At 51.6% G+C, this 18,202-nt stretch overlaps 1 protein-coding gene and 1 non-coding gene across 2 annotated transcripts in view; one reads left to right on the top strand and one right to left on the bottom strand.

Annotated features, from left to right (window-relative positions):
• The window catches only part of LOC106599972 (low-density lipoprotein receptor class A domain-containing protein 4), a 36,091-nt gene extending 20,930 nt beyond the window's left edge, over positions 1-15,161 (bottom strand). Inside the window, exon 1 of the mRNA XM_082972721.1 lies at positions 14,693-15,161. Within this exon, the coding sequence (XP_082828847.1) occupies positions 14,693-14,789 (97 nt within the window). The 5' untranslated portion in view covers positions 14,790-15,161. The remainder of the gene's footprint in view (positions 1-14,692) is intronic.
• trnaa-agc (transfer RNA alanine (anticodon AGC)) lies at positions 919-991 on the top strand. Its single transcript has one exon. It is a non-coding gene; the product is annotated as a tRNA-Ala (tRNA).
• Positions 15,162-18,202: the final 3,041 nt, after the last annotated feature.

Genomic DNA, 18,202 nt, shown 5'->3' with positions numbered 1-18,202 from the left:
CGGTGTTCCCTGTAGCTCAGTTGGTAGAGCACGGTGTTCCCTGTAGCTCAGTTGGTAGAGCACGGTGTTCCCTGTAGCTCAGTTGGTAGAGCACGGTGTTCCCTGTAGCTCAGTTGGTAGAGCACGGTGTTCCCTGTAGCTCAGTTGGTAGAGCACGGTGTTCCCTGTAGCTCAGTTGGTAGAGCACGGTGTTCCCTGTAGCTCAGTTGGTAGAGCGTGGTGTTCCCTGTAGCTCAGTTGGTAGAGCGTGGTGTTCCCTGTAGCTCAGTTGGTAGAGCGTGGTGTTCCCTGTAGCTCAGTTGGTAGAGCGTGGTGTTCCCTGTAGCTCAGTTGGTAGAGCGTGGTGTTCCCTGTAGCTCAGTTGGTAGAGCGTGGTGTTCCCTGTAGCTCAGTTGGTAGAGCGTGGTGTTCCCTGTAGCTCAGTTGGTAGAGAATGGTGTTCCCTGTAGCTCAGTTGGTAGAGCATGGTGTTCCCTGTAGCTCGCCAGGGTTGTGGGTTCGATTCCCACGGGGGGCCAGTACAAAAAAAACTATGCATGAAATTAAATGTATGCATTCACTACTGTAAGTCGCTCTGGATAAGTGTGTCTGCTAAATGACTAAAATGTAAATGCACTACTACTAATACTACTACTGATTCTAATACTACTTTGTGTTGCATTACATGTCTGAAATGTGCTGTATAAATAAAGCTTGATTTGATTTGAAGAAGCCATTTCAGGCCAGCTTGTCTAACTATTTTATCCGGCACGGCCTGCTGGCCACGTTAAGAAGACTTTAGAAAAACAAGTGAATGAAAGTGATCAAGACTCACATACAGAGGAGCCAGAAACACCAGCCAGGTGGATACAGACAGACGCAGAAAAATACACTGATTTAAAACAGAGAATGAAGCATAATGTTGAAGCTTCTAGATTATCCCGTGTGGCTCAGTTGGTAGAGCATGGTGTTAGCAATGCCAGGGTTGTGGGTTCGATTCCCACGGGGGGACCAGTACGGAGAAAAATAAATTATGAAATGTATACATTCACTACTGTAAGTTCCTCTGGATAAGAGTGTCTGATAAAATGACTAAAAATGTAAAAATGATTATTTCAGGTGTTTGAAAACTGAACCACCTTAAGGACGGGGTGACCGTTACCCCCCAGCCATCCCTCACATACTTTGTAGGTAGGTAGGTAGGTAGGTAGGTAGGTCTGTCTGTCTGTGTCTGTCTCTCCCTCTAGACAGTAGACCAGCCCCTCTCCTTCTCCCTCCAGACAGTAGACCAGCCCCTCTCCTTCTCCCTCTCCCTCCAGACAGTAGACCAGCCCCACTCCTTCCCTCTAGACAGTAGACCAGCCCCTCTCCTCCTCTCCCTCCCTCCAGACAGTAGACCAGCCCTTCTCTCCCTCCAGACAGTAGACCAGCCAGCCCCTCTCCTTCTCTCTCTCCCTCCAGACAGTAGACCAGCCCCTCTCCTTCTCTCTCTCCCTCCAGACAGTAGACCAGCCCCACTCCTTCCCTCTAGACAGTAGACCAGCCCCTCTCCTCCTCTCCCTCCCTCCAGACAGTAGACCAGCCCTTCTCTCCCTCCAGACAGTAGACCAGCCAGCCCCTCTCCTTCTCTCTCTCCCTCCAGACAGTAGACCAGCCCCTCTCCTTCTCTCTCCCTCCAGACAGTAGACCAGCCCCTCTCCTTCTCTCTCTCCCTCCAGACAGTAGACCAGCCCCTCTCCTTCTCTCCCTCCCTCCAGACAGTAGACCAGCCCCTCTCCCTCCAGACAGTAGACCAGCCCCTCTCCTTCTCCCTCTCCCTCCAGACAGTAGACCAGCCCCTCTCCTTCTCTCTCTCCCTCCAGACAGTATACCAGCCAGCCCCTGTCCTTCTCTCTCTCCCTCCAGACAGTAGACCAGCCCCTCTCCTTCTCCCTCTCCCTCCAGACAGTAGACCAGCCAGCCCCTCTCCTTCTCTCTCTCCCTCTAGACAGTAGACCAGCCAGCCCCTCTCCTTCTCCCTCCAGACAGTAGACCAGCCCCTCTCCTTCTCTCCCTCCCTCCAGACAGTAGACCAGCCCCTCTCCTTCTCCCTCTCCCTCCAGACAGTAGACCAGCCCCTCTCCTTCTCCCTCTCCCTCCAGACAGTATACCAGCCCCTCTCCTTCTCTCTCTCCCTCCAGACAGTATACCAGCCAGCCCCTCTCCTTCTCCCTCCAGACAGTATACCAGCCAGCCCCTCTCCTTCTCTCTCTCCCTCAGGTCAGCAGTCTGCTGGAAGGGGCGAGGGGCCCTTCACCAGACCAGACATTTCAATTTGAGTCATTTAGCAGACGCTTTTATCCAGAGATATAAAGTTGTGAGTGCATGCATTTTTGTACAGACACACTGCCCTCTCTCCCTACAGACAATAGACTAGTCAGCCCCTCTTCCTCTCTCTCTCCCTACAGACAATAGACCAGTCAGCCCCTCTTCCTCTGTCTCTCTCTGCCCCAGGGCCCTGGGGGTCAGCAGTCAGCTGGTGGGGGGAGGGAGGGAGGGAGGGGGGGAGGTAGTCTCGAGCTGCCAGACAGCGGGGGAGGAGGCTGCAGTCTGGGGGAGAGGTGGCTGAGAATCAGACACCCTGTGAATCACTGATGAATACAGAGGACGACTCCAGACACCACAAATATCCTACATCAGCCAAATGGCAAACCAGTACCAAGTAGTACCCTACGCTATAGGGAATAGGGTGCCCGTTGGGATGCACTCAGGGCATTACAGCTGTACTAGGACAACCCAGTGTGTGTTATCTGTCACGTTCAGGGCCCAGTGAGAGGATCTCACATCTCCTATCTGTCACGTTCAGGGCCCAGTGAGAGGATCTCACATCTCCTATCTGTCACGTTCAGGGCCCAGTGAGAGGATCTCACATCTCCTACCTGTCACGTTCAGGGCCCAGTGAGAGGATCTCACATCTCCTATCTGTCACGTTCAGGGCCCAGTGAGAGGATCTCACATCTCCTATCTGTCACATTCAGGGCCCAGTGAGAGGATCTCACATCTCCTATCTGTCACGTTCAGGGCCCAGTGAGAGGATCTCACATCTGTCACGTTCAGGGCCCAGTGAGAGGATCTCACATCTGTCACGTTCAGGGCCCAGTGAGAGGATCTCCTATCTGTCACGTTCAGGGCCCAGTGAGAGGATCTCCTATCTGTCACGTTCAGGGCCCAGTGAGAGGATCTCCTATCTCCTATCTGTCACGTTCAGGGCCCAGTGAGAGGATCTCCTATCTGTCACGTTCAGGGCCCAGTGAGAGGATCTCCTACCTGTCACGTTCAGGGCCCAGTGAGAGGATCTCACATCTCCTATCTGTCACGTTCTGGGCCCGGTGAGAGGATCTCACATCTCCTATCTGTCACGTTCAGGGCCCAGTGAGAGGATCTCCTATCTGTCACGTTCAGGGCCCAGTGAGAGGATCTCCTACCTGTCACGTTCAGGGCCCAGTGAGAGGATCTCACATCTCCTATCTGTCACGTTCTGGGCCCGGTGAGAGGATCTCACATCTCCTATCTGTCACGTTCAGGGCCCAGTGAGAGGATCTCCTACCTGTCACGTTCAGGGCCCAGTGAGAGGATCTCCTACCTGTCACGTTCAGGGCCCAGTGAGAGGATCTCACATCTGTAATGTCCAGCAAGAATCCCCTGAGCTGACAAGGTAAAAATCTGTCGTTCTGCCCCCTGAATAAGGCAGTTAACCCCACTGTTCCCCGGTAGACCGTCATTATAAATAAGAATTAGTTCTTAACTGACTTGCCTCGTTAAATAAAGGTTAAATTTTATAAAAGAAGGAGCGACCCCGAGATCAGGTTGTAATTTCCTGTAAGGAGAAAGGAAATTCACTACTTCTGACCAGGCAACCAACCAACAATTCACAAAATGGGACAAACACCAAATTGAGACTCCTCTGTGTACAACATAAAACACCAAATAATGCAGAGCAGAATTAGGCTGATACTCGCTAATGATCAAAAATCCAGAAAAGAGCCGTTAAATTCTACAACCACCTAAAAGGAAGTGATTCCCAAACCTTCCATAACAAAGCCATCACCTACAGACAGATGAACCTGGAGAAGAGTCCCCTAAGCAAGCTGGTCCTGGGGCTCTGTTCACAAACACAAACAGACCCCACAGAGCCCCAGGACAGCAACACAAACAGACCCCACAGAGCCCCAGGACAGCAACACAAACAGACCCCACAGAGCCCCAGGACAGCAACACAAACAGACCCCACAGAGCCCCAGGACAGAAACACAATTAGACCCCACAGAGCCCCAGGACAGCAACACAAACAGACCCCACAGAGCCCCAGGACAGCAACACAATCAGACCCCACAGAGCCCCAGGACAGCAACACAAACAGACCCCACAGAGCCCCAGGACAGCAACACAATCAGACCCCACAGAGCCCCAGGACAGCAACACAATTAGACCCCACAGAGCCCCAGGACAGCAACACAAACAGACCCCACAGAGCCCCAGGACAGCAACACAATCAGACCCCACAGAGCCCCAGGACAGCAACACAAACAGACCCCACAGAGCCCCAGGACAGCAACACAAACAGACCCCACAGAGCCCCAGGACAGCAACACAATTAGGCCCAACCAAATCATGAGAAAACAAAAAGATAATTACTTGACACATTGGAAAGAATTAACAAAAAAACAGAGCAAACTAGAATGTTATTTGGCCCTAAACAGAGAGACACAGTGGCAGAATAGACAGCATTATCGCCTCAGACGGCGTTATCGCCTCAGACAGCGTTATCGCCCCAGACAGCGTTATAGACAGCGTTATCGCCCCAGACAGCGTTATCGGCCCGGGCAGCGTTATCGCCCCGGACAGCGTTATCGCCCCGGACAGCGTTATCGCCCCGGGCAGCGTTATCGCCCCGGGCAGCGTTATCGCCCCGGACAGCGTTATCGCCCCAGACAAAGTTATCGCCCCAGACAAAGTTATCGCCCCAGACAGCGTTATCGCCCCAGACAAAGTTATCGCCCCAGACAAAGTTATCGCCCCAGACAAAGTTAACGCCCCAGACAAAGTTAACGCCCCAGACAAAGTTAACGCCTCAGACAAAGTTATCGCCTAGACAAAGTTATCGCCCCAGACAAAGTTATCGCCCCAGACAAAGTTATCGCCTCAGACAAAGTTATCGCCTCAGACAGCGTTAGCGCCTCAGACAGCGTTAGCGCCTCAGACAGCGTTAGCGCCTCAGACAAAGTTAGCGCCTCAGACAAAGTTAGCGCCTCAGACAAAGTTATCGCCTCAGACAAAGTTATCGCCTCAGACAAAGTTATCGCCCCAGACAGCGTTATCGCCTCAGACAGCGTTATCGCCCCAGACAGCGTTATCGCCCCAGACAGCGTTATCGCCTCAGACAGCGTTATCGCCTCGGACAGCCTTATCGCCCCGGACAGCGTTATCGCCCCGGACAGCCTTATCGCCTCGGACAGCGTTATCGCCCCAGACAGCGTTATCGCCCCGGACCATCTAGAGAGACATGAGACTAGAAAGGACTAGAAATACCATCCATGATAGCCTATATTCCAGTATAGATATGATACCATCCATGATAGCCTATATTCCAGTATAGATATGATACCATACATGGTAGCCTATAGTCCAGAATAGATATGATACCATCCATGATAGCCTATATTCCAGTATAGATATGATACCATACATGATAGCCTATATTCCAGTATAGATATGATACCATACATGATAGCCTATATTCCAGTATAGATATGATACCATACATGATAGCCTATATTCCAGTATAGATATGATACCATACATGATAGCCTATATTCCAGTATAGATATGATACCATACATGATAGCCTATAGTCCAGAATAGATATGATACCATCCATGATAGCCTATATTCCAGTATAGATATGATACCATCCATGATAGCCTATAGTCCAGTATAGATATGATACCATACATGGTAGCCTATAGTCCAGTATAGATATGATACCATACATGGTAGCCTATATTCCAGTATAGATATGATACCATACATGGTAGCCTATATTCCAGTATAGATATGATACCATCCATGATAGCCTATATTCCAGTATAGATATGATACCATACATGGTAGCCTATATTCCAGTATAGATATGATACCATCCATGATAGCCTATATTCCAGTATAGATATGATACCATACATGATAGCCTATATTGCAGTATAGATATGATACCATACATGATAGCCTATATTCCAGTATAGATATGATACCATACATGATAGCCTATATTCCAGTATAGATATGATACCATCCATGATAGCCTATAGTCCAGTATAGATATGATACCATACATGATAGCCTATATTGCAGTATAGATATGATACCATACATGATAGCCTATATTCCAGTATAGATATGATACCATACATGGTAGCCTATAGTCCAGTATAGATATGATACCATACATGATAGCCTATATTCCAGTATAGATATGATACCATACATGATAGCCTATAGTCCAGTATAGATATGATACCATACATGATAGCCTATATTCCAGTATAGATATGATACCATCCATGATAGCCTATATTCCAGTATAGATATTATACCATACATGGTAGCCTATATTCCAGTATAGATATTATACCATACATGGTAGCCTATATTCCAGTATAGATATTATACCATACATGGTAGCCTATAGTCCAGAATAGATATGATACCATCCATGGTAGCCTATAGTCCAGTGTGTGGGCTGTGGGCTGTCCAGCAGGTCTTGCTTCCTGATAATCAGTAGGCATCAGTAATGTGTGGTTTAACAGTCAAGCACCAAGCAATGTATTCATCCTGCCTGCCATGCCTTGACGTTACAGGTCTTTACCTTTCCCCCTGACTGCAGAGACGAGAGGTTTGCAGGAAACTAGAAGCCGCTGTGTTACACTAGACTGTATATCATAACCCTGCAATCAGCCAGGCCTCTGGGACGGCCCAATCAACACACACACACACACACACACACACACACACACACACACACATACACATACACACACACACACACACACACACACACACACACACACACACACACACACACACACATACACATACACATACACACACACACATACACATACACATACACATACACACACACACACACACACACGGGAAGGTTGTAGAGGGAACAAGTAGAGGGGGGTGAGGAACCCAGACACAAAGGGAGGGAGCCCAGTCACTGACTGGCTGGCTGGCTGGCTGAATGTAGTTCCCTCAGCTGGCTGGCTGGCTGAATGTAGTTCCCTCAGCTGGCTGGCTGGCTGAATGTAGTTCCCTCAGCTGGCTGGCTGGCTGGCTGAATGTAGTTCCCTCAGCTGGCTGACTGGCTGGCTGAATGTAGTTCCCTCAGCTGGCTGACTGGCTGGCTGAATGTAGTTCCCTCAGCTGGCTGACTGGCTGGCTGAATGTAGTTCCCTCAGCTGGCTGGCTGGCTGGCTGAATGTAGTTCCCTCAGCTGGCTGACTGGCTGGCTGAATGTAGTTCCCTCAGCTGGCTGGCTGGCTGGCTGAATGTAGTTCCCTCAGCTGACTGGCTGGCTGGCTGAATGTAGTTCCCTCAGCTGACTGGCTGGCTGGCTGAATGTAGTTCCCTCAGCTGGCTGGCTGGCTGGCTGAATGTAGTTCCCTCAGCTGGCTGACTGGCTGAATGTAGTTCCCTCAGCTGACTGGCTGGCTGGCTGGCTGAATGTAGTTCCCTCAGCTGGCTGGCTGGCTGGCTGAATGTAGTTCCCTCAGCTGGCTGGCTGGCTGAATGTAGTTCCCTCAGCTGGCTGACTGGCTGAATGTAGTTCCCTCAGCTGGCTGGCTGGCTGGCTGAATGTAGTTCCCTCAGCTGGCTGACTGGCTGGCTGAATGTAGTTCCCTCAGCTGGCTGACTGGCTGGCTGAATGTAGTTCCCTCAGCTGGCTGACTGGCTGGCTGAATGTAGTTCCCTCAGCTGGCTGGCTGGCTGGCTGAATGTAGTTCCCTCAGCTGGCTGACTGGCTGGCTGAATGTAGTTCCCTCAGCTGGCTGGCTGGCTGGCTGAATGTAGTTCCCTCAGCTGACTGGCTGGCTGGCTGAATGTAGTTCCCTCAGCTGACTGGCTGGCTGGCTGAATGTAGTTCCCTCAGCTGGCTGGCTGGCTGACTGAATGTAGTTCCCTCAGCTGGCTGGCTGGCTGAATGTAGTTCCCTCAGCTGACTGGCTGGCTGGCTGGCTGAATGTAGTTCCCTCAGCTGAGGCTGGCTGGCTGGCTGAATGTAGTTCCCTCAGCTGACTGGCTGGCTGGCTGAATGTAGTTCCCTCAGCTGGCTGGCTGGCTGACTGAATGTAGTTCCCTCAGCTGGCTGACTGGCTGAATGTAGTTCCCTCAGCTGACTGGCTGGCTGGCTGGCTGAATGTAGTTCCCTCAGCTGGCTGGCTGGCTGGTTGAATGTAGTTCCCTCAGCTGACTGGCTGGCTGGCTGAATGTAGTTCCCTCAGCTGACTGGCTGGCTGAATGTAGTTCCCTCAGCTGACTGGCTGGCTGAATGTAGTTCCCTCAGCTGACTGGCTGGCTGGCTGAATGTAGTTCCCTCAGCTGGCTGGCTGGCTGGCTGAATGTAGTTCCCTCAGCTGGCTGACTGGCTGAATGTAGTTCCCTCAGCTGACTGGCTGGCTGGCTGAATGTAGTTCCCTCAGCTGGCTGACTGGCTGGCTGAATGTAGTTCCCTCAGCTGACTGACTGGCTGAATGTAGTTCCATCAGCTGGCTGACTGGCTGGCTGAATGTAGTTCCCTCAGCTGGCTGACTGGCTGGCTGAATGTAGTTCCCTCAGCTGGCTGACTGGCTGGCTGAATGTAGTTCCCTCAGCTGGCTGGCTGGCTGAATGTAGTTCCCTCAGCTGGCTGGCTGGCTGAATGTAGTTCCCTCAGCTGGCTGGCTGGCTGAATGTAGTTCCCTCAGCTGGCTGGCTGGCTGAATGTAGTTCCCTCAGCTGGACTGGCTGGCTGAATGTAGTTCCCTCAGCTGGCTGACTGGCTGAATGTAGTTCCCTCAGCTTGGCTGAGCTGGCTGGCTGAATGTAGTTCCCTCAGCTGGCTGACTGGCTGGCTGAATGTAGTTCCCTCAGCTGGCTGACTGGCTGGCTGAATGTAGTTCCCTCAGCTGAGCTGGCTGGCTGAATGTAGTTCCCTCAGCTGGCTGACTGGCTGGCTGAATGTAGTTCCCTCAGCTGGCTGGCTGGCTGAATGTAGTTCCCTCAGCTGGCTGGCTGGCTGGCTGAATGTAGTTCCCTCAGCTGGCTGGCTGGCTGGCTGAATGTAGTTCCCTCAGCTGAGCTGGCTGGCTGAATGTAGTTCCCTCAGCTGAGCTGGCTGGCTGAATGTAGTTCCCTCAGCTGGCTGGACTGGCTGAATGTAGTTCCCTCAGCTGGCTGAGCTGGCTGAATGTAGTTCCCTCAGCTGGCTGGACTGGCTGGCTGAATGTAGTTCCCTCAGCTGGCTGACTGGCTGGCTGAATGTAGTTCCCTCAGCTGAGCTGGCTGGCTGAATGTAGTTCCCTCAGCTGACTGGCTGGCTGAATGTAGTTCCCTCAGCTGGCTGACTGGCTGGCTGAATGTAGTTCCCTCAGCTGGTCTGGCTGGCTGAATGTAGTTCCCTCAGCTGGCTGACTGGCTGAATGTAGTTCCCTCAGCTGGCTGGACTGGCTGGCTGAATGTAGTTCCCTCAGCTGACTGGCTGGCTGAATGTAGTTCCCTCAGCTGCGACTGGCTGGCTGAATGTAGTTCCCTCAGCTGGCTGACTGAGTGGCTGGCTGGCTGAATGTAGTTCCCTCAGCTGGGACTGGCTGGCTGAATGTAGTTCCCTCAGCTGCTGACTGGACTGGCTGGCTGGCTGAATGTAGTTCCCTCAGCTGGCTGGCTGGCTGGCTGAATGTAGTTCCCTCAGCTGCTGGCTGGCTGAATGTAGTTCCCTCCGCTGGCTGGCTGGCTGAATGTAGTTCCCTCAGCTGACTGGCTGGCTGAATGTAGTTCCCTCAGCTGGCTGGCTGGCTGAATGTAGTTCCCTCAGCTGGCTGGCTGGCTGAATGTAGTTCCCTCAGCTGGCTGGCTGGCTGAATGTAGTTCCCTCAGCTGACTGGCTGGCTGAATGTAGTTCCCTCAGCTGGCTGGCTGGCTGAATGTAGTTCCCTCAGCTGGCTGGCTGGCTGAATGTAGTTCCCTCAGCTGGCTGGCTGGCTGAATGTAGTTCCCTCAGCTGGCTGAGCTGGCTGAATGTAGTTCCCTCAGCTGGCTGACTGGCTGGCTGAATGTAGTTCCCTCAGCTGGCTGACTGGCTGGCTGAATGTAGTTCCCTCAGCTGGCTGAGCTGGCTGAATGTAGTTCCCTCAGCTGGCTGGCTGGCTGGCTGAATGTAGTTCCCTCAGCTGACTGGCTGGCTGAATGTAGTTCCCTCAGCTGACTGGCTGGCTGAATGTAGTTCCCTCAGCTGGCTGGCTGGCTGAATGTAGTTCCCTCAGCTGGCTGACTGGCTGAATGTAGTTCCCTCAGCTGGCTGGCTGGCTGAATGTAGTTCCCTCAGCTGGCTGACTGGCTGAATGTAGTTCCCTCAGCTGGCTGGCTGGCTGAATGTAGTTCCCTCAGCTGGCTGACTGGCTGGCTGAATGTAGTTCCCTCAGCTGACTGGCTGGCTGAATGTAGTTCCCTCAGCTGGCTGGCTGGCTGAATGTAGTTCCCTCAGCTGACTGACTGGCTGGCTGAATGTAGTTCCCTCAGCTGACTGACTGGCTGGCTGAATGTAGTTCCCTCAGCTGACTGCTGCTGGCTGAATGTAGTTCCCTCAGCTGACTGGCTGGCTGCGGCTGAATGTAGTTCCCTCAGCTGACTGGCTGCTGGCTGAATGTAGTTCCCTCAGCTGACTGGCTGGCTGGAATGTAGTTCCCTCAGCTGGCTGACTGGCTGAATGTAGTTCCCTCAGCTGGCTGGCTGGCTGGCTGAATGTAGTTCCCTCAGCTGGCTGGCTGGCTGGCTGAATGTAGTTCCCTCAGCTGGACTGGCTGGCTGAATGTAGTTCCCTCAGCTGGCTGGCTGGCTGAATGTAGTTCCCTCAGCTGGCTGACTGGCTGGCTGAATGTAGTTCCCTCAGACTGGCTGAGCTGGCTGGCTGGCTGAATGTAGTTCCCTCAGCTGGCTGGCTGGCTGAATGTAGTTCCCTCAGCTGGCTGGCTGGCTGAATGTAGTTCCCTCAGCTGGCTGGCTGGCTGAATGTAGTTCCCTCAGCTGGCTGACTGGCTGGCTGGCTGAATGTAGTTCCCTCAGCTGGCTGGCTGGCTGAATGTAGTTCCCTCAGCTGGCTGGCTGGCTGAATGTAGTTCCCTCAGCTGACTGGCTGGCTGAATGTAGTTCCCTCAGCTGGCTGACTGGCTGAATGTAGTTCCCTCAGCTGGCTGACTGGCTGAATGTAGTTCCCTCAGCTGGCTGACTGGCTGGCTGAATGTAGTTCCCTCAGCTGGCTGACTGGCTGGCTGAATGTAGTTCCCTCAGCTGGCTGACTGGCTGGCTGAATGTAGTTCCCTCAGCTGACTGGCTGGCTGAATGTAGTTCCCTCAGCTGACTGGCTGGCTGGCTGAATGTAGTTCCCTCAGCTGCTGGCTGACTGGCTGAATGTAGTTCCCTCAGCTGAGCTGGCTGGCTGGCTGAATGTAGTTCCCTCAGCTGGCTGGCTGGCTGAATGTAGTTCCCTCAGCTGGCTGGCTGGCTGAATGTAGTTCCCTCAGCTGACTGAGTGGCTGGCTGGCTGAATGTAGTTCCCTCAGCTGACTGGCTGGCTGAATGTAGTTCCCTCAGCTGGCTGACTGGCTGGCTGGCTGAATGTAGTTCCCTCAGCTGACTGGCTGGCTGGCTGAATGTAGTTCCCTCAGCTGGCTGGCTGGCTGAATGTAGTTCCCTCAGCTGGCTGGCTGGCTGAATGTAGTTCCCTCAGCTGGCTGGCTGGCTGGCTGAATGTAGTTCCCTCAGCTGACTGGCTGGCTGAATGTAGTTCCCTCAGCTGGCTGGCTGGCTGAATGTAGTTCCCTCAGCTGGCTGGCTGGCTGAATGTAGTTCCCTCAGCTGGCTGGCTGGCTGAATGTAGTTCCCTCAGCTGGCTGACTGGCTGAATGTAGTTCCCTCAGCTGGCTGACTGGCTGAATGTAGTTCCCTCAGCTGGCTGACTGGCTGGCTGAATGTAGTTCCCTCAGCTGACTGGCTGGCTGAATGTAGTTCCCTCAGCTGACTGGCTGGCTGGCTGAATGTAGTTCCCTCAGCTGACTGGCTGGCTGGCTGAATGTAGTTCCCTCAGCTGACTGGCTGGCTGGCTGAATGTAGTTCCCTCAGCTGACTGGCTGGCTGAATGTAGTTCCCTCAGCTGGCTGGCTGGCTGGCTGAATGTAGTTCCCTCAGCTGCTGGCTGCGGCTGAATGTAGTTCCCTCAGCTGGCTGGCTGGCTGAATGTAGTTCCCTCAGCTGGCTGACTGGCTGAATGTAGTTCCCTCAGCTGACTGGCTGGCTGAATGTAGTTCCCTCAGCTGACTGGCTGGCTGAATGTAGTTCCCTCAGCTGGCTGGCTGGGTGAATGTAGTTCCCTCAGCTGGCTGACTGGCTGGCTGAATGTAGTTCCCTCAGCTGGCTGGCTGGCTGAATGTAGTTCCCTCAGCTGGCTGGCTGGCTGAATGTAGTTCCCTCAGCTGCGACTGGCTGGCTGGCTGGCTGAATGTAGTTCCCTCAGCTGGCTGGCTGGCTGAATGTAGTTCCCTCAGCTGGCTGGCTGGCTGAATGTAGTTCCCTCAGCTGGCTGGCTGGCTGGCTGAATGTAGTTCCCTCAGCTGGCTGGCTGGCTGAATGTAGTTCCCTCAGCTGGACTGGCTGGCTGAATGTAGTTCCCTCAGCTGGCTGGCTGGCTGAATGTAGTTCCCTCAGCTGACTGACTGGCTGGCTGAATGTAGTTCCCTCAGCTGACTGACTGGCTGGCTGAATGTAGTTCCCTCAGCTGACTGGCTGGCTGGCTGAATGTAGTTCCCTCAGCTGACTGAGCTGGCTGGCTGAATGTAGTTCCCTCAGCTGACTGACTGAGCTGGCTGAATGTAGTTCCCTCAGCTGGCTGGCTGGCTGAATGTAGTTCCCTCAGCTGGCTGAGCTGGCTGAATGTAGTTCCCTCAGCTGGCTGACTGGCTGAATGTAGTTCCCTCAGCTGGCTGGCTGGCTGAATGTAGTTCCCTCAGCTGTCTGTCTGTCTGTCTGTCTGTCTGTCTGTCTGTCTGTCTGTCTGCCTGTCTGCCTGCGCTGCCTGTCTGTCTGTCTGTCTGTCTGTCTGTCTGCCTGCGCTGCCTGCCTGCCTGTCTGTCTGTCTGTCTGTCTGTCTGTCTGTCCACACCGTAACGTCTGTCTCGTCTTATCTTCTGTAAGATTTGTCACCGTGAGAACTGTCATCACCGTGAAACTGTCATCACCGTGAAACTGTCATCACCGTGAAACTGTCATCACCGTGAAACTGTCATCACCGTGAAACTGTCATCAGTGTGAAACTGTCATCAGGGTAATATATACCCTTCATCACCGTGAAACTGTCATCAGGGTGAAATTGTCATCACCGTGAAACTGTCATCACCGTGAAACTGTCATCAGGGTGAAACTGTCATCACCGTGAAACTGTCATCAGGGTGAAACTGTCATCAGGGTGAAACTGTCATCACCGTGAAACTGTCATCACCGTGAAACTGTCATCACCGTGAAACTGTCATCAGGGTGAAACTGTCATCACCGTGAAACTGTCATCACCGTGAAACTGTCATCACCGTGAAACTGTCATCACCGTGAAACTGTCATCAGGGTAATATATACCCTTCATCACCGTGAAACTGTCATCAGGGTGAAATTGTCATCACCGTGAAACTGTCATCAGGGTAATATATACCCTTCATCACCGTGAAACTGTCATCAGGGTGAAACTGTCATCACCGTGAAACTGTCATCAGGGTAATATATACCCTTCATTACCGTGAAACTGTCATCGGGGTAATATATCTCCCTTCATCACCGTGAAACTGTCATCGGGGTAATATATCTCCCTTCATCACCGTGAAACTGTCATCGGGGTAATATATACCCTTCATCACCGTGAAACTGTCATCGGGGTAATATATACCCTTCATCACCGTGAAACTGTCATCGGGGTAATATATCTCCCTTCACCGTGAAACTCTAATCGGGGTAATATATATATATATATATATATATATAAACTACCGACAGCGAGACGGTAACGTAACCACAAAACGACCGACAGCGAGACGGTAACGTAACCACAAAACGACGACAGCGAGACGGTAACGTAACCACAAAACGACGACAGCGAGACGGTAACGTAACCACAAAACGACCGACAGCGAAAACACCGCAACACCAACCAAACACGTAAAATGTCACTGATAAAAAGTTCCCAAACCATAACCAAAATTGTATTTTAATAATCCTCTACAACGTGTACCTCTCGTTTATAAAAACACATCGTTGTTTACATGCGCGTAACCGATACGTAAAATGTAACATAGTGATAAATCACAGTAATACAAACAAATATCATTTCCGTTTTCCAAAAGCGGCATACGGGATTTCCACTACATTTACTACTTACATATCTCCATTCCCTCCGGCTGGGGACCGGTGCCGTTACAGGAACAAATAACATCAGAGTTGTTATTGGGGCTGCCCGGTGCCGTTATGTTTTGCATGGGGCTACCCCCGGGGGAAGAAAAATGGGACGCCGGTAATAAAACCGGACCCGGGGTTAGAGGCGCCGTGATCGGCCCTTCAAAACTTCCAGTCTGAGTCTGTCTCCGGTATCCGTTCACATTCCCTTGACAACGACATAATCCATATTGTTACCAAGTTAAAGTCATTTGTTTTTAAAAAGTGTATCCGCATAGCATTTGTTCAGACTATTCCTCTCTCTCCGCTGTACTACCGGGGAAAACACCTCTCTCTCCGCTGTACTACCGGGGAAAACACCTCTCCGATCCGCTGAAGGCTTCACGGACTATGGTCCATCCCCCAAAACAAGGAAGCCACTCTCTTCGACCAGACGTGGAGGAGGAGGAGAGGAGAGGAGGAGGGTAGGAGCGACTCGGAGCAGACTGGTGAGGTAGTGACAATAAGGGGTTTCGTTTATCTGGCCCGGGTTACCGCACTGGGAGGAGTTAACATCGGGTTATGGTTGGATTGCATGAGGCCCCTCGCTAGGGGGCCCGTGGAGGCGTGTTTTGCACTCTGTCTGTCTGTTACACATCACACTGGGCAAAGGGGGGGATACCTAGTCAGTTGTAAAGGGGGATACCTAGTCAGTTGTAAAGGGGGGATACCTAGTCAGTTGTAAAGGGGGGATACCTAGTCAGATGTAAAGGGGGGGATACCTAGTCAGTTGTAAAGGGGGGTACCTAGTCAGTTGTAAAGGGGGGATACCTAGTCAGTTGTAAAGGGGGGGGATACCTAGTCAGTTGTAAAGGGGGATACCTCGTCAGTTGTAAAGGGGGGATACCTAGTCAGTTGTAAAGGGGGGATACCTAGTCAGTTGTAAAGGGGGGGATACCTAGTCAGTTGTAAAGGGGGGATACCTCGTCAGTTGTAAAGGGGGGAATACCTAGTCAGTTGTAAAGGGGGGATACCTAGTCAGTTGTAAAGGGGGGGATACCTAGTCAGTTGTAAAGGGGGGATACCTAGTCAGTTGTAAAGGGGGGATACCTCGTCAGTTGTAAAGGGGGGGATACCTAGTCAGTTGTAAAGGGGGGATACCTAGTCAGTTGTAAAGGGGGGTACCTAGTCAGTTGTAAAGGGGGGGATACCTAGTCAGTTGTAAATGGGGATACCTAGTCAGTTGTAAAGGGGGATACCTAGTCAGTTGTAAAGGGGGATACCTAGTCAGTTGTAAAGGGGGGATACCTAGTCAGTTGTAAAGGGGGGATACCTAGTCAGTTGGAAAGGGGGATACCTAGTCAGTTGTAAAGGGGGATACCTAGTCAGTTGTAAAGGGGATACCTAGTCAGTTGTAAAGGGGGGTACCTAGTCAGTTGTAAAGGGGGGATACCTAGTCCGTTGTAAAGGGGGGGATACCTAGTCAGTTGTAAAGGGGGGATACCTAGTCAGTTGTAAAGGGTGATACCTAGTCAGTTGTAAAGGGGGATCCCTAGTCAGTTGTAAAGGGGGGATACCTAGTCAGTTGTAAAGGGGGATACCTAGTCAGTTGTAAAGGGGGGATACCTAGTCAGTTGTAAAGGGGGGTACCTAGTCAGTTGTAAAGGGGGGGATACCTAGTCAGTTGTAAAGGGGGGATACCTAGTCAGTTGTAAAGGGGGGGATACCTAGTCAGTTGTAAAGGGGGGATACCTAGTCAGTTGTAAAGGGGGGGATACCTAGTCAGTTGTAAAGGGGGGGTACCTAGTCAGTTGTAAAGGGGGGGATACCTAGTCAGTTGTAAAGGGGGGATACCTAGTCAGTTGTAAAGGGGGGGATACCTAGTCAGTTGTAAAGGGGGGATACCTAGTCAGTTGTAAAGGGGGGGATACCTAGTCAGTTGTAAAGGGGGGGTACCTAGTCAGTTGTAAAGGGGGGGATACCTAGTCAGTTGTAAAGGGGGGTACCTAGTCAGTTGTAAAGGGGGGGATACCTAGTCAGTTGTAAAGGGGGATACCTAGTCAGTTGTAAAGGGGGGATACCTAGTCAGTTGTAAAGGGGATACCTAGTCAGTTGTAAAGGGGGGTACCTAGTCAGTTGTAAAGGGGGGATACCTAGTCAGTTGTAAAGGGGGGATACCTAGTCAGTTGTAAAGGGGGATACCTAGTCAGTTGTAAAGGGGGATACCTAGTCAGTTGTAAAGGGGGGGATACCTAGTCAGTTGTAAAGGGGGGATACCTAGTCAGTTGTAAAGGGGGGGATACCTAGTCAGTTGTATAGGGGGGGTACCTAGTCAGTTGTAAAGGGGGGGTACCTAGTCCGTTGTAAAGGGGGGGATACCTAGTCAGTTGTAAAGGGGGGATACCTAGTCAGTTGTAAAGGGGGATACCTAGTCAGTTGTAAAGGGGGGATACCTAGTCAGTTGTAAAGGGGGGGATACCTAGTCAGTTGTAAAGGGGGGGATACCTAGTCAGTTGTAAAGGGGGGTACCTAGTCAGTTGTAAAGGGGGATACCTAGTCAGTTGTAAAGGGGGGGGGGGGTACCTAGTCAGTTGTAAAGGGGGGGATACCTAGTCAGTTGTAAAGGGGGGGATACCTAGTCAGTTGTAAAGGGGGGATACCTAGTCAGTTGTAAAGGGGGGGATACCTTGTCAGTTGTAAAGGGGGGAATACCTAGTCAGTTGTAAAGGGGGATACCTAGTCAGTTGTAAAGGGGGGGATACCTAGTCAGTTGTAAAGGGGGGGATACCTAGTCAGTTGTAAAGGGGGGGATACCTAGTCAGTTGTAAAGGGGGAATACCTAGTCAGTTGTAAAGGGGGATACCTAGTCAGTTGTAAAGGGGGGATAACCAATTCAGTTGTAAAGGGGGGATACCTAGTCAGTTGTAAAGGGGGGGATACCTAGTCAGTTGTAAAGGGGGAGATACCTAGTCAGTTGTAAAGGGGGGGATACCTAGTCAGTTGTAAAGGGGGGGGATACCTAGTCAGTTGTAAAGCGGGGATACCTAGTCAGTTGTAAAGGGGGATACCTAGTCAGTTGTAAAGGGGGGTACCTAGTCAGTTGTAAAGGGGGGGATACCTAGTCAGTTGTAAAGGGGGGGGGTACCTAGTCAGTTGTAAAGGGGGGGATACCTAGTCAGTTGTAAAGGGGGGGTACCTAGTCAGTTGTAAAGGGGGATACCTAGTCAGTTGTAAAGGGGATATCTAGTCAGTTGTAAAGGGGATACCTAGTCAGTTGTAAAGGGGGGGATACCTAGTCAGTTGTAAAGGGGGATACCTAGTCAGTTGTAAAGGGGGGGATACCTAGTCAGTTGGAAAGGGGGGATACCTAGTCAGTTGTAAAGGGGGATACCTAGTCAGTTGTAAAGGGGGATACCTAGTCAGTTGTAAAGGGGGGGGGGTACCTAGTCAGTTGTAAAGGGGGGATACCTTGTCAGTTGTAAAGGGGGGATACCTAGTCAGTTGTAAAGGGGGGGAT

This window comes from Salmo salar, unplaced genomic scaffold, assembly GCF_965601325.2.
Source record: "Salmo salar unplaced genomic scaffold, fSalSal1 ptg001042l, whole genome shotgun sequence".
Taxonomy (NCBI): Eukaryota; Metazoa; Chordata; class Actinopteri; order Salmoniformes; family Salmonidae; genus Salmo; species Salmo salar.
This window is presented reverse-complemented; position numbering and strand designations above follow the sequence as displayed.